At 58.5% G+C, this 26375-nt stretch overlaps 3 protein-coding genes across 16 annotated transcripts in view; 1 reads left to right on the forward strand and 2 right to left on the reverse strand.

Moving 5' to 3' along the window:
- The window catches only part of SLC6A9 (solute carrier family 6 member 9), a 31828-nt gene extending 21067 nt beyond the window's left edge, over positions 1–10761 (forward strand). For all 5 annotated transcript variants that reach the window (XM_033867702.2, XM_033867711.2, XM_033867732.2 and 2 more), the window contains 9 exons: positions 4913–5045; positions 5241–5375; positions 5472–5575; positions 5982–6219; positions 6310–6444; positions 6551–6650; positions 6732–6832; positions 9736–9906; positions 10028–10761. In XM_033867702.2, the coding sequence (XP_033723593.1) occupies positions 4913–5045; positions 5241–5375; positions 5472–5575; positions 5982–6219; positions 6310–6444; positions 6551–6650; positions 6732–6832; positions 9736–9906; positions 10028–10222 (1312 nt within the window). In that variant the 3' untranslated portion in view covers positions 10223–10761. The remainder of the gene's footprint in view (positions 1–4912; positions 5046–5240; positions 5376–5471; positions 5576–5981; positions 6220–6309; positions 6445–6550; positions 6651–6731; positions 6833–9735; positions 9907–10027) is intronic.
- A 697-nt stretch (positions 10762–11458) lies between these two features.
- CCDC24 (coiled-coil domain containing 24) lies at positions 11459–15509 on the reverse strand. The gene is made up of 9 exons (XM_073790872.1): positions 15097–15509; positions 14768–14927; positions 14358–14533; positions 14100–14216; positions 13333–13407; positions 12685–12739; positions 12131–12200; positions 11938–12019; positions 11459–11854 (listed from the first exon to the last, which is right to left on the reverse strand). The coding sequence occupies exons 2-9, from the start codon at positions 14891–14893 to the stop codon at positions 11617–11619; spliced, it is 939 nt and encodes a 312-aa protein (XP_073646973.1). The 5' UTR covers positions 14894–14927; positions 15097–15509; the 3' UTR covers positions 11459–11616.
- A 148-nt stretch (positions 15510–15657) lies between these two features.
- On the reverse strand, positions 15658–25823 carry B4GALT2 (beta-1,4-galactosyltransferase 2). Of its 10 annotated transcripts, XR_004529264.2 has the most exons (11): positions 25414–25823; positions 24390–24570; positions 24201–24255; positions 23556–23911; positions 23117–23382; positions 19605–19795; positions 19340–19462; positions 19116–19220; positions 18225–18389; positions 16790–16999; positions 16394–16531 (listed from the first exon to the last, which is right to left on the reverse strand). XR_004529264.2 is itself a non-coding variant. In XM_019937938.3 (9 exons), the coding sequence occupies exons 3-9, from the start codon at positions 24251–24253 to the stop codon at positions 16381–16383; spliced, it is 1245 nt and encodes a 414-aa protein (XP_019793497.1). In that variant the 5' UTR covers positions 24254–24255; positions 24390–24570; positions 25520–25819; the 3' UTR covers positions 15658–16380. The 10 variants fall into 10 exon arrangements, 7 of the variants coding, with proteins under 7 accessions (XP_019793497.1, XP_019793498.1, XP_033723663.1 ...); XR_004529265.2 differs by lacking the exon at positions 16790–16999; XR_004529266.2 differs by lacking the exon at positions 18225–18389 and having other exon boundaries at positions 25414–25822.
- Between the last annotated feature and the right edge of the window lie 552 nt (positions 25824–26375).

Consider the following 26375-nt stretch of genomic DNA (forward strand, 5'->3'; position numbering starts at 1 on the left):
GCCCTGAGCCCCTGCCCTCAGGAGTTCACAGTCCAGGGTGGGAGATGGGTAGTTACCGCTCTTAGGGGCAGGTGCCTCAGTGCAGGTATGTTCAGGGATGTGGTGGGTACAGGAGGAGCTGATCAAGAAGGCTTCCCAGAGGAGGGAGGGAGACATAGGAGGGATTGGGAGAGACGTGAGCAGGTGAGCCGAGGCCAGGAGGCGGCAAACTGGAGCTGGGGTCGGGGGCAGGTGAGACACTGAGTATTGGGACAGAAGAGGCCAGAGGCATCATAAGGGGCAGAGTTTCTCATGCCAGGCTGAGGGTTGGAGGCCTTCTCCACGATGTGATGGAGAGCCGTGGGTGAGCGGCCGAGGCCCCAGTGATACCTGAAGTCCCAGCAGGTCAGTATCCTCGAAGCCCAAGCCCAGTGCTCAAACCCTGAGGGCCCAGCTCCCCTGTGCCAGCCTCTGTGCTGGGCTATAGACATTCAAAGATGGTTAAGATGTGGTCACTGCCCTTGGGGCTCGTGGTGGAGACAACAGAGCTGTTGCCTCCCAGTAAGGGGCGGGCAAATTTACCTCTGGGCAGACTCAGTCATTCAGTCATAGGACAGGTCATTTCCTGAGCTCCTAGTAGGTACCAGGCACAGCACTCAGAGTGGGGACAGAGCAGGGAGTAAGAAACAGACTCTGCCCATTTAGGTATTCTGCTATATTTGAGGCATGGTGTGGACTGGGCAGCTTGATCTAGACTGGGGGTGAACCTTCTGGAAGTTCCCAGAAGCACAGTGCTCCGCCCATACGCCGGAGATTCTCCAGAAGCTCTCACCCCAGCGGCTGTCTGCCAGGGATTCCCCAACGGGTGGGTCCACTGCAGGGCAGAGCTCACGAGATTTTATCCAGTGCAATTAGAGGGGGATTTCCCTCAAAGAAAACTAGCCATGGGTCAGGAGGTCCACAGGGTGGCCAGCTCAACTCTACTCCTCAGCCGGGGCTGGAGCCAGGCATCCCTAAGGAGCTGCTTGTCCCAGGCAGTACTCGTTCCTTGAAGGATGGCTCCCTGCCGCCCCCTCCTGGAGAGCCGGGGGAAATGACCCTTGAGAGGGCTGCCCCGGATGGCATCAGCAAGGAGGTGAGGCGAGCAAGCACCCCCATTTCTCGGGCAGCTACTATGTGCCAGGCATATTCTCTTACATGATATTATCCCTGTTTTTCAGATTCAGAGACTTATGCTCAGAGGTTAACGAACTAGGCAGCAATGCTGTGTCAGGATATACATGCCTCTCTGACTGGTGCCTAGTGTGAATTAGGCCAATGATACTCTACAGGCATTCTTGGTCCACACTCTCCAGCGCCCCTCTGGAAAGCTGCACAATCTCATTTGAGCCCCACAGCAACGCTGTTAGGTAGTGGGTGCAGGTTTTATAAAATATTCCCATTTTACAGGTGAACAAACAAGTCAAAAGAAAGATTAAGTGACTCCTCTAAAGCAAGAGAAGTTCCCAGGGCAGATTTCTGAGCTCACATCTGCCTCTTGCTCCCCCTTTGGCCCACAGTCTTCCCCTCCTTCACCACCCCTTCACAACCTTGTCTTACAGTCCTCTGTGTGCTGGTGTAACGCCTGCTAGGCAGGCCCTAAGCTCAGGACATGCCCTCTCATCTCCCCAGCAGACACCTGACACCCAGCGGGACTTGGATCCCAGCACCCCTCTCCTGGTGTCTTCATGGCAGCCCCGGAGCCACACAGACCTCACTCAAATCCTGGCTCTGCCACTTACCAGCTGCGTGGACTTGGGAGGTCACCAAAACTCTCTAAGTCTCAGCTGTTCATCCGTTAAGCAGAGGTGGTTACATCATTCTTGTTGTTATAAAGATGCAACATAAATCACTAGGAACAGTGATGGGTGCTCAGTAAGCACAGTGATAGCCACTGCTGGAGATGCGGTGAAATAGATTAGGGTTTCCTGTTCTCAAGGCATTTACCATCTGGTTGGGGAAATTTAAAAATAATGCAGAATAATTCCAGAGATGTTATGCGAGAGCCAACTTGTAAATATGTGGGGTTCCAAAAGTTTTAAGGTTAGCTGTTTGATCTCAAAAGCACATAGTCCAAAACCAAAACAAAACACTAAATATGGTACTATAAAAAGATAGGTAGAGTTCATTATTTAGTTCCCAGGCTAGCCTTCTAAACTCTTTAAGCCCTCGTATTATATGCTGGACTCTTGCAATAAAAGATAATATAAAGCACTACCAGCTTAACAGGTATAATTAGCAAAGTTTTTAAAAAGTCTTTTGAACAAGAAATGGTTTCTTTACTTTGAACGCTGTTGCTTAAAGTAAAGCGACTCTCGGCTGTAGCAGTAGGACCCGATGGCTATTCTGGAAAGCAGAGCCTCCCAACACGATGCACCCTAGTGTGCCAGTCCGGTGGCGCTTGGGCAGCCCAGAGTCCCCAGCCCTGCTGCCTTACTTTGAGTGGCCTTGTCGATTTGCCCTTACGGGTCCAAAATATTTTTTCTGCGTGCCACGAAGGGAAAAGGATTGGAAAGCACAGCTGCAGGGGTCCAGGAGCCTCTCCTTGGGGGGAACCTCTCCATCCCTTTGTCTTTAGTTCCCCTATGGACTAAGAGCCTGGAAAGGTTCCACCCCAGGGCGTGGCCCGTTGAAGGAACCAGCGCTATGGCGGGAGTTGGACAGGAGAGGGGCGTGTTGGGCAGCGCCCTCTGCAGGTCACAATGTGTAAGGCGGCCTGGGGGAAGATTTGAGGCAGAGGAGGGAGGACAAGGTGCTTGCAAGTCTTAACAGCCAGGCAGGCTGACCAAGCAAACACCAAGTCCCAGGCCTGGCAACATTGTCCCATGAGGGGCCGGAGTGACAGCCCCTCGCAAGGTATTAAACATGTTGTCATGAGGTTTGAGAACTGATTTGGAAAAAAAAAAAAGTAAAAATAGCTAAGACTAGAGGACAGCCTATGAGCTACCCTGAGAGACCCTTGCTGAAAGAAGGGAAAGAAAGGAGCCTGTATTTACCTAAATTTCTCTACAAATTATCCTAGGTTGGTGTTATGATGCCCATTTTACAGATGAGGAAACTGAGGCTCAAGAGTTTGTCTCTTGCTCATCACTTCTAGCCTGGACAACTCCAACAACCAAGCCAGTCCCCCTCCAGGTTCTCCCCTTTATACTTCTCAGTCCATTTTCCATCACGTGCATTCATTCATGCATTCAACAAATATTTATTGGGCACTGCTCTGTGCCAGGCACTGTGCTAAGCACTGGGGGATACAACAGTGAACAAAACAGACAAAAACCCCAGCCTTCAGAGGGCAGATGACAAACTAAATAGTAGAATGTACAGTGTGATAGAAAGAGATGTGCTGTGGAGGAAAATATAGCAGAGAAGGGGGTAAGGTGTGCCAGGCTGGGGCCAGGGTGGCAGGTTTAATCAGGTATGCCAGAGTAGGCTCCTTTGCAAAGAGGACACCTGAGTGAAGACCTGAAGGAAGTAAAGAGGGCGGGAGCCACGTGGACAAGCCCAGCTGCACAATTTGTGGGGCCCACTGCAAAATGAAAAGATGGGGCCCCTAGTTCAAATGAATTAAGAATTTCAAGATGACAATGGCAGGGCATTAAACCAAGCACAGGGCCCTTCTAAGCGTGGGGTCCTGTGTGCCTGCACAGGTCTCACACCCATGTGGACACGTGGAGATTTGGGGAAAAGGTACTCCAAATAGGGAATAGCATGTGCAAAGGTGGGAGCATGCCCGGCATATTTAAAGAACAGCAAGGAGCCCAGTGCAGCTGGAGCCAGTGAGCAAGGGGGAGAGCAGGAGGAGAGGAGGTCCGGGAGATGGCAGGAGGTAATGGATCATGCAGGGCTCTGTAGCCACCGTAAGGACTTTGGTTTTTCCATGACGAGAGATGGGAGCTACTGCAAGGTTTTGAGCCCAGGAGAGACCCTGAGAGTGCTCTTCTAAAAACCTTCCAGAAGTTTCTCATTGTTCTCAGAATAAAATCCAAACTTCTCAGCCTTGACTTCGCAGCTTCTCTTGGTCTGGTCCCTTCCTATCTTCATCTTTCTTTATTCCCTTCCCTCTTCTCCCCCAGCCTTCCTGAGCTACTGACATGCCCAGGCGGGGCTGTGCTGGTTCCTGACCCCTGTCCTGCTGCGTGCTATTCCCTCAGCCTGGCATACACTTCCACTCCTCTTCACCCACCTCCTCCCCATCCCTCGAACTTTGGCTCAAGCTTCACCTCTTCCAGGAAGACTTCCAGTGTGCTCCTCCCCATGGGGTTGAGGCACTCCTCCTGGCAGTACCCACAATGCCTGATCCAGGTCTATATGCCCAGCATCTAGCAAGGGCCTGGCACATAAACGTCCAGTTGATTGAAAGAGCACAGCTGGCATGGCACAGGGCGCCAGATAGAGCCACACATACGTAGGTTCAGGTCTGGGCCTGCGTGCTCCGGAGCCCCCATCTTTACTCAGTCCTCCACTGCCTCCCTCTGTTCATCAGAGCTGGAGGACTAGTGTGGGTGAAACGATCACAGAAGGCTTCCTGGAGGAGGTGACGCCAGATAGGGTGTGTCTAGTCAGGAGGAGAGGGCATTCCTGAAGGGAGAAACACACAAGCAAGGGCCTGGGCTGGGTCTGAGCAGGGACAGGGAGACCTCCACACCCAGGGGCTGAAGAGGCTGGCCCAGGACCAGGGTGTGGCCTGCAGGTGCCCTTGAGGGTCCTGGGAGAGGAAGCAGGCAGAGGGGGCTGGGCCTGCCGGGGCTGGCGCCTCACAGACGCTCCCATCTCACATCAGCCAGCTGCTGGAACTTCGTGAGAAAGGAGGGAGCTGCCAGGCTGGGCCCTGGCCTTGGAAGTTTGTTGCTGGGTGGCGGGGCTGGCCATCAGTGACAAAGTATCCCCTTTCCAGGCTCTATGTGCTGAAGCTGTCAGATGACATCGGAAACTTCGGGGAGGTGCGACTGCCCCTCCTTGGCTGCCTGGGTGTCTCCTGGGTGGTCGTCTTCCTCTGCCTCATCCGAGGGGTCAAGTCTTCAGGGAAAGTAAGTACCCCTCCCCCAGCAGGGTCTGTGCCCACCCAGAGATATCCTGCCTCCCCTACCTGGGTTTTGTGTGTGGAGGGGTGGGTGGGGGAGTGATGAAAGGATATGGGAGGGGAGGAGGAACCAGAGAACCAGTGGTGATTGAGGGGGCAGGAAGAGCCCAGAGGCGTCCAGCGGGGCCCCTCTCGCACCCAGGTGGTGTACTTTACGGCCACATTTCCCTACGTGGTGCTGACCATCCTGTTCATCCGCGGCGTGACCCTGGAAGGAGCCTTCACGGGCATCACGTACTACCTGACCCCACAGTGGGACAAGATCCTGGAGGCCAAGGTGGGCTGTAGACGGAGGGGGACCTAGAGGGCCGGGGAGAGGCAGGGAGGTACCAGCTTCTGACCACAGCTCCTCACCGGCCCGTCCCTCCCGCAGGTCTGGGGGGATGCCGCCTCCCAGATCTTCTACTCACTGGGCTGTGCGTGGGGCGGCCTCATCACCATGGCTTCCTACAACAAGTTCCACAACAACTGTTACCGGTGAGACTCTCCCTTCCAGCCCTGGGGCTGCCCCCAGTTCCTACCCTCTCTGCAGCCTGGCCCCGGCTCCCCCAGACCCACCAGGTCCAGTGCAGCCTCCTGGCCCACCAGGGCCCTCCCTTCCACTCATGGCCTTGAGAGCCTGGCAACGCGGGGTCCGGGTCCAGTCATTGCAGAACGGAGAGAGCTTTGGCAGAAGAGAGGAGAGGTGAAGACGGTGATGCCCCAGGGCTCTGTGAGGACTCAGGAGCCTCAGGCCCACTTAACGAGGCCCAGAGCAGACCAGAAAAGAGATTGGGGGCACCTTTGTTCCTAGAACTTTCTCTGTCTCCAAGTCTCTTGGCCCAAAGTGGGCAGGGGGAACTAAGCTGCGTGTCCTGACTCTACCTGGTTTCCTCCCCATCAGGGACAGTGTCATCATCAGCATCACTAACTGTGCCACCAGCGTCTACGCCGGCTTTGTCATCTTCTCCATCCTGGGCTTCATGGCCAGTCACCTGGGTGTGGACGTGTCGCGCGTGGCAGACCACGGCCCTGGCCTGGCCTTCGTGGCATACCCTGAGGCCCTCACCCTGCTACCCATCTCCCCGCTCTGGTCCCTGCTCTTCTTCTTCATGCTCATCTTGCTGGGGCTGGGCACTCAGGTACGAGGTGCAGGACATGGGCCTGTGGCTTGGGGAGGGAGGAGGCAGGGGCGGAGGTCGGGCCTCTGCTCTGATGGCTGTATCCTGCAGTTCTGCCTCCTAGAGACGCTGGTCACGGCCATTGTGGATGAGGTAGGGAATGAGTGGATCCTGCAGAAAAAGACTTATGTGACCTTGGGCGTGGCTGTGGCTGGCTTCCTGCTGGGCATCCCCCTCACCAGCCAGGTAAGAACCGAGGGAAAGGCTAGGCCAGAGTTGCCAGGGTATGGGGCTTAACAAGGGGGGAGCATAGCCTCGGGCACCCTGGACTCAGCTGCCCACTGGCCCGCAGGCAGGCATCTACTGGCTGCTGCTGATGGACAACTACGCGGCCAGCTTCTCTTTGGTCGTCATCTCCTGCATCATGTGTGTGTCCATCATGTACATTTACGGTAAGTGCCCAAGCTTACGTGGCCTCCTGTGTCCCGGCCCTTGGCCTGCCCACGCTGTCCTGCTGACCTCCCTCTCTCCAGGGCACCACAACTACTTCCAGGACATCCAGATGATGCTGGGATTCCCACCACCCCTCTTCTTCCAGATCTGCTGGCGCTTCGTCTCTCCAGCTATCATCTTTGTAAGTTCCTCAGTGGTCCCTCCCCTGCTGCCCTGTGGCAAGCGTCCTTCTCTTGGGAACCAGCAAAGGGAGAGCAGGAGCCCATCCATCTGGCCAGAGCTCCCCATGGAGGCTCCACACCCACAAATCTGACCACTGGGGGTCCGAGCAAGGTTGCGTAGAGTCAGACAGGTGTGTGGAGGCTCAGAACCACCCAGGCCCTGGCCTTGGGTTAGGAAGGGAGTACAGGGCCCTTTATTTGAAGACAGTGCCCAGCTTCGGAAGGGTTAAGCAGGCTGGCAGCAGCTGAGAGCCGGCCCTCCCTCCCTGGTGTTCCCGCCTGGCATTCCCAGAGGAGCCTCGGGAACCATGACTGACAGTGGCGTCAGCCTCCGTCAGCCTCGCTGAGCTCCTGTCTCCAGTCCCTGATAGCCGAGGTGCTCAGAGTACTCAGGGTATGTGGTGTGAATACATGTTGCAGAAGCAGGTTGTACAAGTCAGATGTCAGCTCAGGATCCGGGACACCCTCGTAAGCCTTCCAGGCACTGGAGTGGGCCGGCCTGGGAGGGGGAATTCTGGGTTTCCACCAGTATTCAACACCTGGGAAACTCCCATCAGGGAGCTGACATGGTGGAGGGAACTCCCACCGTGGCCGGGAACCATATATTAAGTCATGTGATACAACTCTCCAAGGTATCGTTATGATCTCCACTTTACAGATGAGGAAACTGAGGCACCGAAATGTTAAGTAACTGATCCAAGGCTACACAGCTTCTGAGAGGCAGAGCCCTCATGCGAAGCAGGTAGCCTGATCTGGAGCCTGTGTGCTGGGCCTGTGCGACACTAGAAACAAGTGCAGGAGGAGGGGTGGTCTATGGACTAAAAACCCTCTGATTTTGCTCCTTTATGCTCAGGGTGAGAAATGGGGGGCAAAAGGGATTTGCTAGTGTGATGGTCCCTCCACAGAGAAGAGGCAGAGCCATCTCTGAGTGACGGAGGGGTCAGCCCAGTGGCCAGGGCAGGGTCCGGAGTCATGCCCCCGTCATGCCAGCCCCTGTGTGCCACAGAGGTCAGCACCGGATTTCCACTTCGGCTCATGTTTCTGAATAAAAGGCCCCTGAGGGCTGAGGCCTCCGTCACATGGGGTGTGGGATCTTCCCGAGCCTGGCGCAGGCACCAGCTCTGGCCACCGGCCCAGCTTTGAAACAGGAGCAACGGAAGTCTCCTGTAAGGGGTGGGAGGAGGGGAGGGTAGATGCCAGCCAAGCGCCGTGCCCTTGAGGGTTGTGGCTTTGGCCCAGGGCCTGCCCCAGGGGAGCTCATCCTCCACGACTCCCGGGAGGCTGCTGCCCTGCTCGGGACCCAGGGCACCGCCCAGGCAGGGCAGGAGGCAGGAAGGGACCTGGGTCCAGTGTCTCCACGAGATTGAGTCAAAGCCGGCAGCACCCTCTCTGTGCCCAGAAAGCCAGGCTGGAGTCACCTTCAGGTGAGGATGCCAGGCTCTGTGGACACGTGTTTCTGGGCTGTTGGTTTTCTTTGGGGGCTTTACTTCTTTATATTGCTGAAAAGGTCTTTTTTTGACAAACTCCATCCTTCTATCAGCTCAAATAAAGAATTTATCGGGACTTCCCCAGTGGTCCAGTGGTTAAGACTCTGCCTTCCAATGCAGGAGGCGTGGGTTTGATCCCTGGTCGGGGAACTAAGATCCCACATGCTGTGGGGTGTGGCCAAAAACCTAAAAAAAATTTTTTTTTAAAGAATTTATCCACACCTTAGATCAGGATCTAATTCCATTCAGAAAACTTGCTCTAAGCTCCTCCGTGTGCAGCGTCCTAGGAGGGCCCACTCACCCCTGAATGGATATAGGTCTTGCCTTCTAGAATTTGGTCACCCAGAAGGCTGGACGGGCCTGAGCTCCAGGACACAACTGAGGGCTCAGGGTGGACGCTGAGCCCTCCTGGCAAGTGGCATCCACTGCCCCGGCTCCTCTGGGTGGCCCGTGAGCCACCTGCCCATCTTTCTACTAACTTTAGTTTTTTCGTTACTGGAACCCCAGGCTTTATTTCCCATGTCCCTCATCTCTTTCCAAAGCGGTTCCCAAGAGCATCCCCAGTCTGACACTCATGATTTCTAGCCTTTGGAGCCTCCCCAGGCTGTCTGTCACTGTCTCCACAGCCACAGACTGGCAGGACTTTGCCCTTTCCTCTCCCCCATTACTCCCACCTCCTTGCATAAGTCAGTTCAGATCAGCACACAAGATTGTGCCAGGCACTGTGCTGGGCACTGGAGACCCAGAGCTGATGCAATCCCAGGAGCTCCCGGGTCTGGGGGAAACACCCATAAAATGCTTAGTAGATGGAAAATGCCACTAAAGCCCTTTCAGGAAGAGGAGACTGGAAATCAGTGGAGGCTTCTTGAAGGAGGTGGCATTTGCATAGGGTTTGACAGAGGAAGATGCAAAAGAGGATCCTCCATAGTAAGAAGGGTGGGAAACGCTGGGTGTAGCAGAGACACTGAGACAGTAAGGCCAGAAAGATAAGCCGAGGTCTTGATGTGAGGCGGAGAAGGCCCTAAAGGCCAGGGATTCGGCCTTGCTTCAGCAGGCAATGCAGGGCCATTGCGAGTCTTTGAGCAGAACTGACTTCCAGGGGCCACGGCAGCTGAGTGGCTCCCTGGCTGGTTCAGGATTACGCAGAAGACAGACCTCTCCCCTTCCACCGTGGCCACCTGCCCATCATACCCTGGGCCCCTGGTTCCATCAGCTTCTTCCACTACCCAAATGTTGACATCACCCCCGCCCTCCCCAAAATGCCTCTTTCTAGTTTGGGAAACTGGAGAGGGAGGGAGGGGGTGCAGATAGGAGGCCTGAGGCCTGGGTGGGGCTGGGCAGGACTCACGCCCACTCCCGTCCCCCACTCTCTGCAGTTCATTCTCATCTTCACGGTGATCCAGTACCAGCCAATTACCTACAACCACTACCAGTATCCAGGCTGGGCTGTGGCTATCGGCTTCCTCATGGCGCTGTCCTCTGTCATTTGCATTCCACTCTACGCCCTGTACCAGCTCTGCCGCACAGATGGGGATACCCTCCTCCAGGTGAGGGGTGGGGGCAGGGGGCAGCCAGGTGAAACAGGAGGGGGTGGATGTATGGGGCTTCAGGGCTCCCTTCTGAGGACCGTGCCCACCCCGCCCCCAACCATGCCTACCTCTCCTGCAGCGTCTGAAGAATGCGACCAAGCCAAGCAGAGACTGGGGGCCCGCCCTCCTGGAGCACCGAACGGGGCGCTATGCCCGCACCATCCCACCCTCTCCTGAAGACGGGCTTGAGGTCCAGCCGCTGCACCCAGACAAGGCCCAGATCCCCACGGTGGGCAGTAACGGCTCCAGCCGTCTGCAGGACTCCCGGATATGAGCACAACTGCCGGGGGAGTGCCCCACCCCCGCCCCGTGCTCCCGCCACAGAGACTGGGGAGGCGGTGGACAGGTGTCACTGCCTGCCCCTCCACGCCCGGACCAGGGCGGCTCCTGTCACCTTGGCCACCACTGCTTGCGTGGTCATTCGTGCTCGTGTCCCTAGTGTTTACAGGTCCTTTGGATGCCAAGATGGCAGCTGGGGGGCGTGAGTGATGGGAGGGTTGCTGGGGGGCCCAAAGCACTTTGGAGGGGTCTCAGGCCAGGTCCCCGGAGGCAGCTGGACTTTATGTGGCCTCTGATGCCCCCACACGTTGCCCTGAGCTAAGGTTCTGGGTGGGCCCCCTACCTGTCCCCCTCCCCGAGCCTTCAGCCTCCTGACCAGTGTTCCTGCCCCCAGAGCAGACCCCAGCCTCTGCCCAGGCAGGTTTGGATCTTCCTACCTGGAGGCAGGGTAAGGGGCTAGGGGGCTGTGCAGTGTTACATGTCAGGCTGTAACCCCAGCCCTGTTTGTCTGTGTAATTATTTTTGTAAAACTTGTATTATCTGTGGTTGCCACCCCCTTGCCCTTGGCCTCGGGCCCACTCTGTCTTCCAGGCCTGCCTGCACCTCACTCAGCTGCCCTGGGGTCTCTGCGCCGCCTCCCAGCACTGGCTGCAGGGCCAGCCAGCAGAGGCCCGTGACCCAACAGCCTGCCCAAAGAACTCGTTTCTGGGGAAAGGGGTGGGGTGATGTTCAGCAGGAGGCTTGAGCCCAGAGCCCTGGAGAAGGGGACCCTACGTGACACCCCCTTGCCCTCCCTCTGCCAGGCTAAAGGCCCAGTCTTCCCAAAATGGGCTGCCCTTGTTCACGTGCCAAATGGCCCCAGCCAGCGTGCCCCACCCCCTCTCTGGAGCCAGAGCTCCTTCCCCCAAGCCCTGCAGTATCCGTTTGTCCGTCCTCTGTGCCCCTCTGTGCAGTGACAACCCGGAAGAGCCGCCTCTAATCCTCTGTAGCAATAACGGTGCGCCGCCCACCCCGCCCATCCGTGCACCACTAGGATTTTAAAGTCCATAGATTTTAATGAAATTTCTATTCCTGTCTCTGAGCCGCTGCTGTGCTTTGTCTGGGTCCCCCATGGGGACGAGAGTCAGGGCTGGGATGAGACCTCATCCTGCCAGGCCTTTGAGGGATGCCTGGGAAGAGAAAGGCCAGAGGCTGTGATGGTCAGGACCAGACACCAAGGACCAGGCGAGGGGGTAGGGTGAGGACCAGACAGACAGGCAGCCTTGGAACCCTGGTGAGGGCTCATCCAAGACTAGATCTAAAGTGGGCTGGGCCATGGCAGCTGAGAGGTGTCAGCAGCAGACAGGGCGAGTTCCAGCAGAAGCGGAAGTCTCCTTCCTGCCCAGCCCTTCAGGCTGGGGCCTGGGGCGCCACACTGGACATCGGAGTGGAAGCTGGCCTTTTTCTGGGGCTGCACTGAAGCTTCCGTCCCCAGCGGCAGGTGGCGGCCAGGCCTTGAGGTTTGGGGCAGCGCTCCAGAGGAGGAGAGGGCAGGTGGCACTGGAGAGGCCTGGCCCAAACTCCAGCAGCCCCACGGAAGCAAGGCAGTGGTCCGAGGCCCTGGCTGGAGGACTCCAAGGGCCGCAGCCTGAACAGGAGGGAGTAGCTGTGAGGGGGCCATGGCCTGACGCTTAGCCCACCCCGTCCAGCTGTCCACCTGCTCTGGTTTACCTGTGACCGGGGGAGGAAGGTAAGGAAGGCCTCAGAGGTGCCCACAGCTCCTGTTGCATGGCTGCCTTCTGTTCTTGTAGCTCTGGAGGAGAGGTCTAGCTGAGACACAGCACTCGGCAATCCCAGGGTGTGTGTACAAGAGCGGGACAGGGACAGGAGGCTGGGTGCTCTGGGGCCTGCTCAGGGTCCTCACCTGCCAGGGTGGGCTCTAGGGTTGCCTCAGAGGGCCAAGGGGCCCCTGTATACTCCTCTTCCAGGCGGCGCTGCAGGGAGAGCTGGCTCAGTGCCCAGCCTTACAGGCAGGGGCGGGGTGGGGTGGGGCGGGGCAGGATGCAGAGGCCAAGATACCCATGGTGGGGCCCAGGAGCCACCCCATGCAGCCTCCTCATCCCAGCCACCTGAGGACACTCCTGAGAGGAACACCAGGCTCCCTGAAAAGCTGAGCTTGGCAAGGTAGTGGCAGGCCCGAACCCAGACATGGGGAAGAGAAGGAGGCAAAAGACCAGGGGCAAATCCAGCAGGTTAATCTAAAAGTGCCGACCTTGGACTTAGGGACTCAACCAGAATCTGGATTCACACGTACGGGAAGTGTGCATACAGGAGAAATGGACAGAGGACTCACACAATCTTTGCACACACATACACACACACACATGCATGTGGATCTCACACACCAGGTGAGAGACGGGTGTGTCTAGGCTCAGCAGAAAGGCTCTGGGGGTGGGGAGGCCCAAGGCTGCCGCTCACCTGCAGGATGGCAATCTCCCTCTTCAACTTGCAACACTCCTCCTCCAGGAGGGCCCTGGGACATGGGGGAGTGCGGCACCGGCAGCAGTGCTGCAGGCCCGGGTCACAGCAGAGCCCGCCACACAGACCCAGCCTCCAGCCTTACCAGGAGTTCCCTCTAGGCCCTCCTTTCTCAGTCCACCTCTCCCTCTGCTGCCCAAGTGCAATCCCAGCACGGCCTTGCAGCCCCGCCGGCCTCTTCCTGGGCAGGACGTGTCCTCTCCTTGCCCGCCTCCCAGCGCCCACGCTGGGGGGCCCCATTCTCTCTTCTTCACGACAGTATTGGGCCTGCAAGTCCTCCTGCCTCCATTCTCCCCCAGATCACAGCCCTTCCCCTGTTTAAAAGACTCTTCTGTGGTCCATCTCTCTCCCACACCCCAGGATAGAAGTCCTCAGGCCAAGGCCCCTGCTGGCATCCCTACTTGGCTACTTCCTGGCAGCAACCTCACCAGCACCCTGCCCCTTCCACCTCTCAGCCCTACTCTCCTGGGTCTCCCCATCAGGTATGCTGCCTCCCTCCTCCTTCCTCATAGTCCCAGTACGTTAGGATCCATCCCCCGTCCCACCCTCCTTGTCTCGACCCCCACTGCACACACTCAGGGGCCTCACCGCAGGTATCCGGCAACCTGGTCAACGTGGGACACGTTCAGTTGGTCCTTGATGACGCTGAGGTCCCTGTGACAGCTGCTGGCAGATGAAGTCAACATCACTCTCCCATGTTGCTTCACCCCAGGCCTTCAGGACACAAATGCCATTTCTCCTAGACAATTTTGTGTGTTTTCTCACAAAGGCAACATAAGATGGTACTAAGAGGAGGAGTTCTGGAGCCTGGGTTTGCAAATGGGCTCTGCCACCCTTCACTGTGTGTGAGCTTGGACAAATCAATCATTCATTCTGAGCTTTAGTTTCCTCATCTGCAAAATGGGGACATCACCCACTTCCTAAGGATGTGTGACAAATAAGTTGCTGCCATTCAGTGATGAACACGCTGCTGCTCATTTATCTCGTGCAGTCCCCAGCCCTCTCTAGCTCAGCCCTTGCAGCTGTTCTCCAGGCCGGAGGAACAATTGACCACTGGATGAAGCCTTTCCTTCCACCCATGTCTGCGTGTAGTGCTCCCTCTTCCTGCAAAGCTCTTCTCTTTTTATCTGTCTGGAAGTCTGTTCCTCATGCTCTAAGACCCAGATCAAACCAAGCTTCCAGGCTTGGTACATGTCTCCTGGGCCTGCAGCCCTCATGTGCTGATCCCTACAACAAGTGGCTGTAGAAGTATCCAGTCCCAGACCAGGAGCTCCTCCATGCCGGCAGGTGGGGCCCGCCAGTTGGCTGGGGTCTCTGCCAAGCGGGAACAGACCCCTCCTTTCCTACCACTATACCTGGGCTCACCAGCTCTCAGGCGGAATATCCCCTGCTCTGGCAAATCACGCCTGGGCTCCTCCAAGGCAAAGCGCAGGACCCCGGGGCTATACTGGACCCAAGCCTGGGTCTGGTCCCTGCAGAAGGTGCACACGGGGAACACTCAGGGGCTCCTTCCAGGGAACCACAGGAAAGGCGGCCCTGGCCCCTTGTCAATTTCAGGGCTAGCCCATCTGAGTTCTGGAGACAGGGCCCAGCCCCAGGTCTGAGGCTCCAACCTGCCCTCACAGATGGCCTTCCCGCGGAGACCTTGGAGCAGCTGCCGCAGTTCCTGGCGCACGAGGTCTCTTAGGAGGGGCGGTGGTGCCAGAAGGGAGGAGAGGTCAGAGGTGGGGCGCGAACCAGGGGCTTGGAAGGATCGAGCCTCTCGGAGCAGTGATCGTAGCACCACCACCTGCAAGGAGAGCTGGGACCCCTTGCGACTGCGGGGCAGAAGTAAGGGGAGGAAGGGGAGCTAGGGGAGTGAGGGGCAGTGCAGAGTTTAACTGGTAGCCAGAGGGCTGGGTGGACAGTGAGATCTGACAAGAGCTCGAAAGTTACCGGGCAGAGCCAGGGACCCGGAGGAGGTGAGGAAATCACCCAAGTCGTGGGATAGGCCTGGAGTGGGGCCCACATTCCCACGCCCCACCTCTGCCCGCAGCTCCAGGCTCAGGTCCACCGTCGTCTCCCCTAGAATCCTCTTCACTTCGGGCCGTTCCGGGAGCGGAACGTGCTCTTCCACCAGCTCCCACAGCGGCGGAGAGTCCCCAGGCATGGCCTGCCCGCACCGCCACCCCACAACGCGCGGACTGCCGGACAGCAGGTCGGAGAGCTGGGTTACTGGGAGACCGCGGGTCTCCCAGGGCCGGGCACGCCCACACACGCCCCACCCCTTCCTGGTCTCACATGCCACGCCCCCAGCCTGTCGCTCGGGCCATCCTCTCCCCAGCCCCACCCCGTTCTGCCGCCCCTCCCTACGACTAGAGTTGCCCGGTCCAGAGCCGCCGATCTCTGGCGCCGTCTCTTCTACTGGCCGACTCTCCGTGGCCGGGGACCCAGGAGCCAGGCCGCGGGACTGGGGCCCTAGCCCCGCCTCTTCCGCGCGACCGTCACCCAGGAAACGGGGCCCGCTACCCCAAGCCCCGCCCCCAGAAGACCCCGCCCCCGCCCATTCCAGGGCGGCGCCGGCTCGCGAAGCCCAACCCACAGCCGTGGTAGGTGGTTTTGGAGTGCGAACCATCCACCCCGCCCTGATTCCAAGCACCTTTCGGCTTCAGGGCAGGTGAAAGAACGGAGAAATCTGAGCCCAATGGGTTTATTACTTCTTTGTCTCTTCTGGCCGGGAGGCAGCGGCAGGGTAAACATTTCTCCTTCCAGCCGGCGGAAGTCTAGCGAACCACTGCGTTTCGAGGGGCGTGGGGAACCAGGACAGCCTGGGCCAGACCGATAGGCTGTCCTGGTTCCCTCTGGCCGTCCCATAACACACTCCGGGTCTGGGTTTAGGGATCCAGATCCCCATCCCCAAACAGACAAAGGGGCTCCTCCATTCACGTTTTTTACTAAAGCACCCACACAAGTTTCTGTGCAATGTACAAACACGAGCCGGCCCTGGGGCTACTGCCTTCTCTCTGAGGGGGGCGGGGCAGGAACCCAACTGATCCGAGCCCCAACCGCCCCCATGCAAAGCCCAACCCCAAGATCCCAGGCAGCGACACAGCACCCCCTCTGGTCCCCTCCTGGCGCTGCTCCTCAGCAGGGGGTGCACCGGAGTTTGCCCCCTACAATGTTGAGTGAAAAAGGTTTCCCCTCCCCTGGGAGCATGGGGGATCCCCAGGTCTGAGAATTCCCCCTGGAAGCGACATTGCCCCCTAGTCATACCTCCCACTCTTCCAGGCCCTAGGGGACTCAAGGGGGGGAAACTGAGGCACAGAGAGGTGGAGTGACCTGGCCCAGGCCACTCGGCGAGGCAGTGCAGGGGCTGGCCCAACCCTGACAGTGAGGGGGGCTGAACTGGGGAGGGAGGAGCAGGAAGAAGGGTTGACCCCATAGAGGGCCACACTTGAGGGGCCTGCCCAGGACAGAAGCTCCCCGAAGTAGGTTCTGAAACTTCCAGGTGCAGCTGGGGGGCCTACTGAAGACCCTCAGAAAACAGAGCCCACAGTCTCTGTCCTGGGGGATCTGTCACAGAGCAGCCACCAGCCAGGCTGTAGGTCAGTCCTCTGGCAGGCAATCCTTGGCACTGGTAGCCTTTGTCCATTGGTGTCAGCCCCGAGGGGGCCATGACGGGGGCCGCCCAATGTCCACTGTGATATTAGTGAAGAGTGGTTGCCGAGACACTTCCAAGACCTGGTACCGCACTGACCCGATGCCGTCCCGCTTCATGGTCAGCTTCGTGTTTTGAATCTTGGTAAACCTAGATAGGATGGAAGTGGGTCCAGATCAGGGCTCACCACCAAACCCAACAGAGATCACTGGGGCCAAGGGGCACACCATCCTGGCTTCTTCCTGGGGTGACTCGGTTCTCTTCGTCGCCCCCTCCACCTGCCTAGAGCCCTTTGGCTCTTGCAACTACCCTCAAAAAAGAGATCTCACCCCCTTGAGTCCAGAATCACAACATCCTCACAAATCTTTCTCTCATCTCAGACCTAGACACAGGGCACCCCACAGGTACCTCAGATGCAACGGGGTCCTGTATCGTATGCACCATCTTTACTCCTCACACCCATCATCTCTGTGCCATCTTCTCTGTTCCTCATCCTTTAGTCACTCCTTCACCATCTATTTATTGAGCAGTCCCCGTGTGCTAGGCGCGCTCTAAGCACCAGGGTCACAGCCATGAACAGGACAGCAAGGTCCTTCCTCTCGTGGCAAGTCTATTCCACTAAGGGAGACAAGTAACAGACAAGGAAGACATCAGCGCGCTAAGGGAGACAGGAGAGGGAGACCAGGATGACTGCCGTGGAAGGGGTGCGTGCGGGCCATCAAGCTGACAGCAGAGGAAGAGCATTCCAGGCAGAGGTAACAGCACGTGCTGACCCTACACGGGAAATGGGAATTTGCACAGCTGACTGGCTCGAGCTTAATGGGCCAAGGGGAAAAACCAGAGTAAGATTAGCTGGGAGGTTAGAGCATGTACGGGCAGGCCTCTGTAAGTCAGAGGAAGCAGATTTTTATTCTGTGGGTGAGAAGACACTGAGGGATTTTTCGCCCAGTTTGGGGGAGGGAGGGCCAGGGAACATGAACTCTAGAAGAGGGAAGACAGAAAACCGGCCGGGCAAGAGGACGGAGGCCTCACTAGGGCAGAGGTAAAGGGAAAAGTGGACCAGCTCAGATATGTTTGGGGGGTTGCACTGATGTGACCAGCTGATGGTCCGGACATGTAGGGTGAGGGAAAGAAGAATCCAGAACTCCTAGATCTGAGGCAAAAGCAACTAGGTAGATGAAACCAGCATTCACAGAGTTCCTTAAGCCAGAAACATCTCGCTATCATGCCACTCCTCCCCAAGGCAGACATCACAACTGAGGATGACACCTAGACACGCTATTCCTGAAACAGGACCATGGCCCCTGGCATGTGCTTCCAGAGCTCCTCCCACCCTCATCCCAACTGTTTTGATCCTCCCAGTCCTTCTGAGCTCAGTTCAGATCGCTCTCCAGAGCCATCCCAACACTGAGCGCGCTCTCTCAGATGCCCCGAAGCACCTCTTCTCCCAGCCTCTCGTCCTTTCCCTGCTCACCATGGTTTTTATCTGAACTGCTTTTTCATCAGCTCTCTGGACGCCTGGTGCGTCACGCTTCTGCCAAAGATCAACCCTCCATCAGTGCTGCCGCCTCCCTCCCCGCTCTGACGCACTGGCTTCAGAGCAGAACATCCCTACTGGTCCCGTGTGGGCACGGCAATGTCACACCACATGCACCCGGGGCTCCGTCAACTCCTTTGGGCCTAGTCTGCTTCCTCCTGCTCCACCCGGCAGCTCTGCCAGCCCTTCACCTTCTTCAAACTCAAAGGGTGATCCTTCCAAACCCAAATCTGGTCCTGCCCCCTCCCCGCTGGAAACCCTTCCATGACTCGCCAGTGCCTCTGGGACAAAAGTGAAACTCCCAACCTGGGATCAGCAGAGACCTCCTCTCCTGTCACTCCCAGCCTTCAGACTGAAGAGTTTCAGACTCTCAGCGTATACAATGGACGTTCACATTCCAGACTCCTACACATATTATTCCTTTTATCCAGACTGGCCTCCTCCATCAGCCTGGTGAATATAGCACTGTGCCTAGGGTAGGTGTGTGACACATATTTGTAGAATGAATAACTCTTTTCAAACTCCAGTTTACCATCACCTCCTCCAGGAAGCCTCCCACCATCACTCCCTCTTCTGCCAGGACAGCACCTTGCCCTGATCACCCTGTGCTGCCTCTGCCGGCCTCCCTGCCTACAATGAACTTCACACGGGCCATCCAGCCGGGACTGGGTCTGACTGCCCTGCACCCTCTCGCCCCCGGCCCCTACATTTCACATGCCCTCAGGCACTTCTCCCACCCAGCATCAGACACCAATGTTGCTTCCTCCTCAGAGACCAGCTGCCTACTCCAATCTCAGAGGGCTCAGCAATGATTTCCACTACCACCCCACATGGCTCGGGCCACCTCTGTCGGGTCCGCAGGCCCTGGAGCTGTACCCTGGGCCCGCTATCTCTCGTCCTATCTGTTCTGGCACAAGTGAGGTCTGCGAGGGCACCGAGAGGAATGCGAGCTACTCAGTGACGATCTGAGCCCTGCCTTTAAACTTCAGTCACTTCTAGGAATCAGGCCAGGGGCGAGAGCCAGATGGGGAGAGGCTGAGCTGGGGACTGGGGAACAGGGATCGGGGTGGTGGCAGTCATCTCTAGAAGTCAAGGGTCGGGGACCTTGGGATCACCTCTGGGGATCAGTGGCACCGGGACATCACCTCTACAGAGGGAGGGGCCGGGGCGGTTGGGGTCGGGGGCGCTGGGGGTCACCTTTGAGGGTTGGGCTCATTATGCTTGTCCCGGTCGTGCTTGATCATGCGGTAGCGGCCTATGCGGATGTCTGGGCGCGAGATCTTCATCCCAGCCAGGGAGATCCTGGGGACGGGGACAGCCGGGCTGGAGCAGGCGCCAGGAAGGGCGAAGAGCCCCGCCCGGTCTGCGCCCCACCCCCCACCTCAAGCACCCAGTCTACTCCCCACCCTGTCACCACTCACCGGTTGAAGATGTCGTCATCCTCACCACCCCAACCCCAGTACTCGTTGGGGAAGCCATTGATTCTCAGGAACTGGGATTTATTCAGGCCCGACACACCTCCAAAGTAGCCGGCATAGGGCAGCCTAGGGCACGGAAGGCAGGCATCAGTGAGGGGCCCCCGGGGATTCCAGACGGAGGCCCGGCAGCTAGGGGGCCACTGGGGCTGGGAGCGATGGCCTGGGTGGGGTGGGGAGGCCCGGGTCCACCTGAGAAGGGAGCCCTCACCGAAAGCCGAACTTGTCCATGGCAATGGCGAAGTGGCGAGGCTGGTCGCCACAGCGGTACAGGTTGCGGTCATCCATGGGCACCAGGTCCACGTCACTGAAGATGAAGCAGTTGTAGGTGGCGTCCTCCTTCAGCGCCTCTAGGAAACCCACATTGAGCAGCTTGGCCCGGTTGAAGGTGTCCTCACCATGCTGGGGTTGGCGGAGGGGACAGGTCAGCTCTGGGCCTGAGACTCAGAGACACCTGCCACTTTACCACCGTCCAGAGCGGTCCCTGTGGGCCTAGTACTACCCCACCTGCCCCCACTGGGGCCCCCAGACTGTAGGGATCAAGGCCAGCTCTTTACCCTGGACCTGGCCTTGCAAGGCCTTTCAGGAACTGACTCCACCTGCTCTCTGCCCTCAGATCAGCCTGGTGAATATAGCACTGCCCTCAGATGCCACTGCCCTCAGATGCCGAGGCCCAGCTGTACTACATTCCTCCACGACCCCAGAACATGCCAGACTCTTTCTTGCCTCCAGGCCTCGGTGTTAGCAGTTCCCTCTGCCTGGAATGCTCTCCTTCTCTGCTTATCAAACTCATGTCTGGAAAGGCCTCTGTCACCAAGCCTCCCCGCCCCAGTATAATTACTCATTTCCTCCTGTGCGCTTCACTTATGCCAGGGTCCATTCCAACTGTTACAATTTAGAGCTCTCCTTTCATTCATTCCTTCAAACATGCCACGTGGCCCTGTCCTTGGTGCCAGGCGTCTTCTCTCTGCTGGTGCAGATCCTAGAGATGACTGGCCCTGAACACAGTTTCCCTACTGAGCACGTCACAGAGTGAGATGAACAAAACATGCCCCCAAATGACCAGCATCTAAGATGCAGGGACCACGAGGACTGAGCCATGAGCCTCAGCCACCTGTCCCCTCTGGCTCACGGAGATCCTCATCCAACTCCCTGGGCAGCCTCTGGGACCAGGACGGGACCAGGCTCAACTCACTTGTCTCCCCAACAAAATGATAAGCACAGTGAGCCTCGGATCCCCCGAGAAATGGGCTGCAGGACGAGGTCTCCTTGAGGCCAGCCTCCTGGCCATGTAGCCCCAAGTTCCAAATTCTGGCCAGAGCAAGGAGGGTTCCATGGAAGGAGCTGGCTGGCCCCTGAGCCCCCTGATCCAACCCATGATCTCCAGGCTGGAGCCAGAGAGGCTCCTGGTCTCCAAGTGGGACCTTCTGGAAGGAGGGAAGGAGTAGCCCCTCCTCTTCACCAGCCAGCCTGGGCCCGAGGGGGTGGGAGCTGCTCCCCTGGACCCTGAACGGCCCAGCCCCACCTGCTCTCTTTTCTCCTTGCCCTGCACCTTCCCACCAGCCCTTGGAGCAACTGTCCATTTTCTCCTGGCTCATTGGAACTCCTTTCTAACCTCACTCACCACCCCAGAGCCCTAGGTTTCTCCCACAGGGCTCATAAACATGCTCATTTCTCTCCCATCCAAAGAAAGCCCTCCCTCTAGCCACCACCCTACCTTTTGCCTTCCCTTCTGAGCAGAGGGGGTTTTTTTTGATCGAGAGTTGTCTCCAATTGGCTACTTGCATTTTGTCAAATCTGATTCCTTCTGCAACCCACTGCAATCTGCTTCCGCCCCCACCAGGCCCCTGAAATGGCTCTCGCTGGGCCCACCTTGTTGCTAAATCCACTGGACGCTTCTTGGTCTACATCCTTCCTTACTCCCCCAGCAGCGCTCATGCAGCTGCCACGCTCCCTTTTTTTTTTTTTTTTTTTTTTTTGCGGTACGCGGGGCCTCTCACTGTTGCGGCCTCTCCCGTTGCGGAGCACAGGCTCCGGACGCGCAGGCTCAGCGGCCATGGCTCACGGGCCCGGCCGCTCCGCGGCATGTGGGATCTTCCCGGACCGGGGCACAAACCTGTGTCCCCTGCATCAGCAGGCGGACTCTCAACCACTGCGCCACCAGGAAGCCCCACGCTCCCTTCTTGGCGCTTATTCCTGGGCTCCTGGGACACCAAGCTCTCCTGGGTCTCCTCAAACCTTTCTGGCCAACCCGCGTGGCCTGTGTGTTCTCTCTTTCTCCACCCATTCCCTTATGTTCTGGCTTTCTCCTCTCAGCTCCCAAGCCCCCTGGGCAGGCTGACATTGCTGGTTTTAGGGACCATCATCTGTGTACTGGTGGCTCACAGATCCCTCTCCACCTCAGACCTCACTCCTAGGTCGATTCATTTGTCCAACTGCCTGCTGAACATTCCTCTTATACTTCCCCCAGGCACTTAAATTCATCACATGCAAAAAAGAATTCAGAGTGGCACTCTCCCCCAGACCTGGCCTAGATCCTATGTTCCCATCTCATTCAGAGGCGCAGGCATCCACACTGCCAACAGTCAAGACAGAAACCCTCGAGATGTCCCGGCATCTCCCTTTCCTTACTCTCTGCCACTTGTGTCACATCTCTCCCCTCACCCACACGACTCCTGCCCGACTCGTATGCACATTCACCACCTTCTTCCTGAAGCCTGCCTCCAGGCTCCCCTTCCATCCCACTGTCCACAAGCAATCAGAGCAATCTTTTTAATAAGCACACATTAAAACCTCACAATGGTGCCCCATCACTTTCAGGCCAGAATCCAACTGTTTAAGATGCCTCCTAAGACCCTTCTGGGTTTGGCCTCCACTAGCTCTTCCAACCTCATCTCTGTTACCCACCCTACATGTTGGACCCCACCCCTCAGTGGACAGCTCCCGAACACATGAGACCAGTTCTCTCGTTGGGGCCTGGGGCCTCCAGGTCCCTCTACATAAAATGCTTGCCTCCTCCAGTCCCTCCGCCCGCTGATGCCTGATCATCCCTCAAGACTCATCTCAATCGTCGCTTTCCCACCCCAGGGCTGGACCAGGCCCTTTGGTGGTCCCACTGCCCCCTGCTCCAACTCCAGTCACACACCACTGTCCTGGAGTCTAAAGGGATCCAAGTTCAAGTCTGGGAATTCTCTGTGGGGAGGAGGGCCTCTATCAGATCCTCTCCAGGTTCCGGCAGCCAGCCCCAGCCAGGCCCGTGGCAGGGCTCAGAGCCTGAGCTGAATTCCTGGATCTCAGCTGTGCTCAGCACTTGGCCCTAAGGCAGACTTGATCCCTCTTTCAGGTCTAACTCTCCCTCTGCTCGGGGCCCTCCATATCTCATAACCAGCACACCCTAAGCCGCCACCCCCATGGATGGGGCCTATCACGGGTAGACAATGGCGCTCACCCCCTATCGAGGCCACGCACACACCTGGCAGTGTGCACACCACCATTAACACATGTGCACTCCCCTGAACGCACATACAAACCTGCCTACACACGCAATGACATACACGTGCCCCCACGTGTACGTACACATGTCCGCACCACCACTGGCAGACAAGCAGCCACGAATGCCCCCAACCCTGTGGCTCCACCAGCAGGCATGTGGGCCCTTCACCCACAGGTGCTCATAGGTTCCCTGGTGGCTGGTGGCCAGCCTGGGGGCCGCAGGCAACACACCTGGTTGATGACATAGATGCCATAGCGCAGCCGCTGTCGCCTGAGGATGGGGTGCAGATAGTGGAGCCAGTAGCGTAGGTGGTGCTCCCGGTGTCGGAAGGGGATGATGACCGCCACCGTCTGGGCTGGCGTGCAGTCGGGCGGTGTATAGCGGCCGCCCAGGAGCACGCCTGGGTTTTCCCTCTGCACCCGCTCCAGGGGCATGGGTGAGGTGAACTCAATCAGCAGTCGGCCCACTGCAGGCAGGACGGTGGCAGGAATCAGGCCTTCATCAGAACCCAGGAACATCAGCCCTCTCCCTCCGCCTGGGGTGGGCAAGGGAACCCCAGGAACAGCCCTCTGACAACACACCCAGACCCTTGGCACTCCCGTGGGTCAAGACTCCACTCTCCCAGTCCCCTGCCCATCCCTAGAGGCAAGCCCCACCCTGTAGGCTCACCAAGGCCAGGCGGCGAGTCAGGACAGGGTGGCAGGACAGGAGCCGTGGGGCCTGGCCGGGCGCTGGGAGCCTCGGGGAGCCCGGAGCTGGGGGCAGTGGCGTTGGGCCGAGAGCAGTTGGTGCTGCTGCTGGCAGCTGGGTGGAGGGCACGAGCGGGGCCTCGTGCACTGAAGCGGCTGAAGAAGGCCAAGTGCTGGGCGTAGACGTCAAAGTAGAGGATGACGGCCACGAGAAAGTGTAGCAGGCAGAGTAAGAGCACGGCCTTGCAGACGCGCTCCAGCGTCCCCCCGAGCAGTCTGCTCATCCCGCAGGCGGCCACCGGCCCGCCCAATGGGCCCGGGCATCCGGCTGCTGGCCTGAGCAGGGGTAGGAGAGAAACAGACCCAGGAGGTCAGAGCCGGAGGGGCTAGGCCACCCACCCACCTCCTGCGCACCGCTCACATTCTTAGACCCGCATCCTCACGCTTACCTGCTCACACCCTTCGACTTACATTCTACCTGCAAATACACACAGTCCCGGGCAACTCACTACTCCCACATCTCCAAACAATGCCTTCCTTCCTCATCCTCATTGACACTCATAAGCACAGCCTCACCCACCCTCACACTCAGGTACGTGCCCTTATTGCCCGACTTCACACACACCCTATGGATTCCCAAGCACGTGGACATGTGACCTCTAGTTCACGCTGGCTCATACCTGAACAAGGAAACACGTTTACGTATAGACCCACATGTGTTCTCTGTGCCCCAGAGAACAAACGCCCCACAGGCCAGCATCCTCAACCCAGGACTCCTGGTCTGGGGGAGAGAGACCACTTACTGAGTACTTACCATGCAAGAGCACTTTGTACTCAAGACTTCATTTAGTCCTCTGGGGAACATGGGGGACAGTGGTTTGGTTGGACATGTTGCAGTGGCAAGCAAGCCAGGCCATCTGGGACCAGGCTGCGAAGTGGCCCTCAGCATCCAGGTGGCCCAAATCTGAACAAGATGTTTATGGGATCCCTTCCCTCTGGAGCAAGAGGTCAAAATACAAAGTGGGGCATCAGACACACCTCCCATAAGACCTCAAGGATTGGGATGAACTCTCTGGGGCCTGCCCAGCACTGCTGGTTCTGATGCCCAGAAAGGGGAACGCTTGGGCCCTGGAGACAGCATGTTAGGAGAGGGTCTTGCCTGGGCCATGGCTCTAACTGTGGGTCCGACACAGCAGCAACACTTCTGGGGGGCACTCCTGGCAGTGCTTCAGAGAGCAGGGTGAGTCTCACTCAGATACACAGCATCACACAACCACACAGACACCCGCAGTCCCAGCTACAGTCACCTGCACTCAGAGACACACAGAACTACATATAGAGTCACAGACACGCCTGGGTGACAGTAACAGCAACACAACGAGTCACGCACTCACAAACAAAGCCGCTGCTCCTGGACTTACAGAGTCACACAGACGGGCTCCCGGGCAGTTCACAACACCCGGACCCACGTGCAAATACTCCCACCCCTCCCTCCGGAGCAGGGGTTCTGGGTCAGGCTGCCAGGCTGCGAGGTGCGTTTGGGCGGGGCTGTAAGGCTCAGTGGCCTGAACACGTGGCACCCCGAGACCCGGAGACAGCGAAGAGAGGGTGGGTGTGGAGCCTGGCGGGGAGGGGGCTTGGAGGAGAGGATGTGGGGTAAGGGCCGAGGAAAGGGGAGCGAGGAGCGCCTCCCCACGCCACGAGGCCAGGGTGAGCGAGGACAATAAGGGAGGCTGGCTGGGAGCGGGCAGAGGAGCCCGAGAGGGGCGAGGAGACTCGAGGGATGGGGGTAGGGTGGGGTGACGCCAGGCCGGGGTCCGGCCGCTAGCGACTCTCACCGGGTCCTGGGCGGGGATCTCGGGGCCGCGCTCGGGGCACCCCTCGCGGGGCCGGGTCTAGAATCTCGGGGCCCCGGACTGGGGGCCGCGCGCGACCCCCTCTCACCCGGCTCTCGGGGCTCAGCAGGGGGCGCCGCTCCGGCTCCGGCTGGATTCCGGGCTCCGGCGGTTGCGAACGGCTCCGTCCCCCATGGCCCGGCCCCGCCGCCTTCCGCCTCCCCGGTCAGCGGCCCCAGCGGCCCCCGGACCGCCTCCCGCCGCCGCCGCGGGCCATGGAGCCGAGCCGCCCCGGGGGGCAGGGCGGGGCCGGGCGGCCAGGCAGACCCACGGACCCGCCGACCGAGAGACCACAGCGCCGCCACCTCCCTCCCGCGCTACGGCGCCTCGGAGGGGCAGGCCCGGCCCGCGCGCCCGCGCGCGCGCCCCCGCAGCCCGCCTCCAGCGCGCCCGTACCCGCCGCGCGTCTCCGACGCCCGCCCCTGCCGGCGGCTAAGCGCGACGGAGCGAGGGGACGGAGGACCAGGGAGGGGCGGGAGAAATTAATCAGACTCATCCAACGGGATGGATTCGCGGTCCGAACCGGAGAGGGTGTGGATGGGTAAAACCCATTACGGAGGAATGGGGTCTGGTCTGGGTTGGAGCGCAAACTCAGCCAAAGAAGGGCACCTGGAAGTTAGGCCAACTCGTGCAGGGAGATCAGGGATTTGTCAGCTCATCGATGGGAGCATGACTAAGGGTCCGCCAGAGGAGGGGCTTGCTAGTTAAAACTGGGCAGGACACTGAAAGGCGTAGACAGAAGTGTGTGGCAGGGGCTTCTAGGGAACAGGAGGTTGGACAGGAGTGGGAGGAGCTGGACATGGCCCCAAGGGATCAAAGTAGTTACTGGCCGGGTACGGTGCTGGGACGGGCAGAGGCAAATGAATGCGTTCCAAGGCCCCAGGGGTAGAGATGATGGATGCCTG

The sequence above is a fragment of the Tursiops truncatus genome, chromosome 1 (assembly GCF_011762595.2).
Source record: "Tursiops truncatus isolate mTurTru1 chromosome 1, mTurTru1.mat.Y, whole genome shotgun sequence".
NCBI lineage: Eukaryota > Metazoa > Chordata > Mammalia > Artiodactyla > Delphinidae > Tursiops > Tursiops truncatus.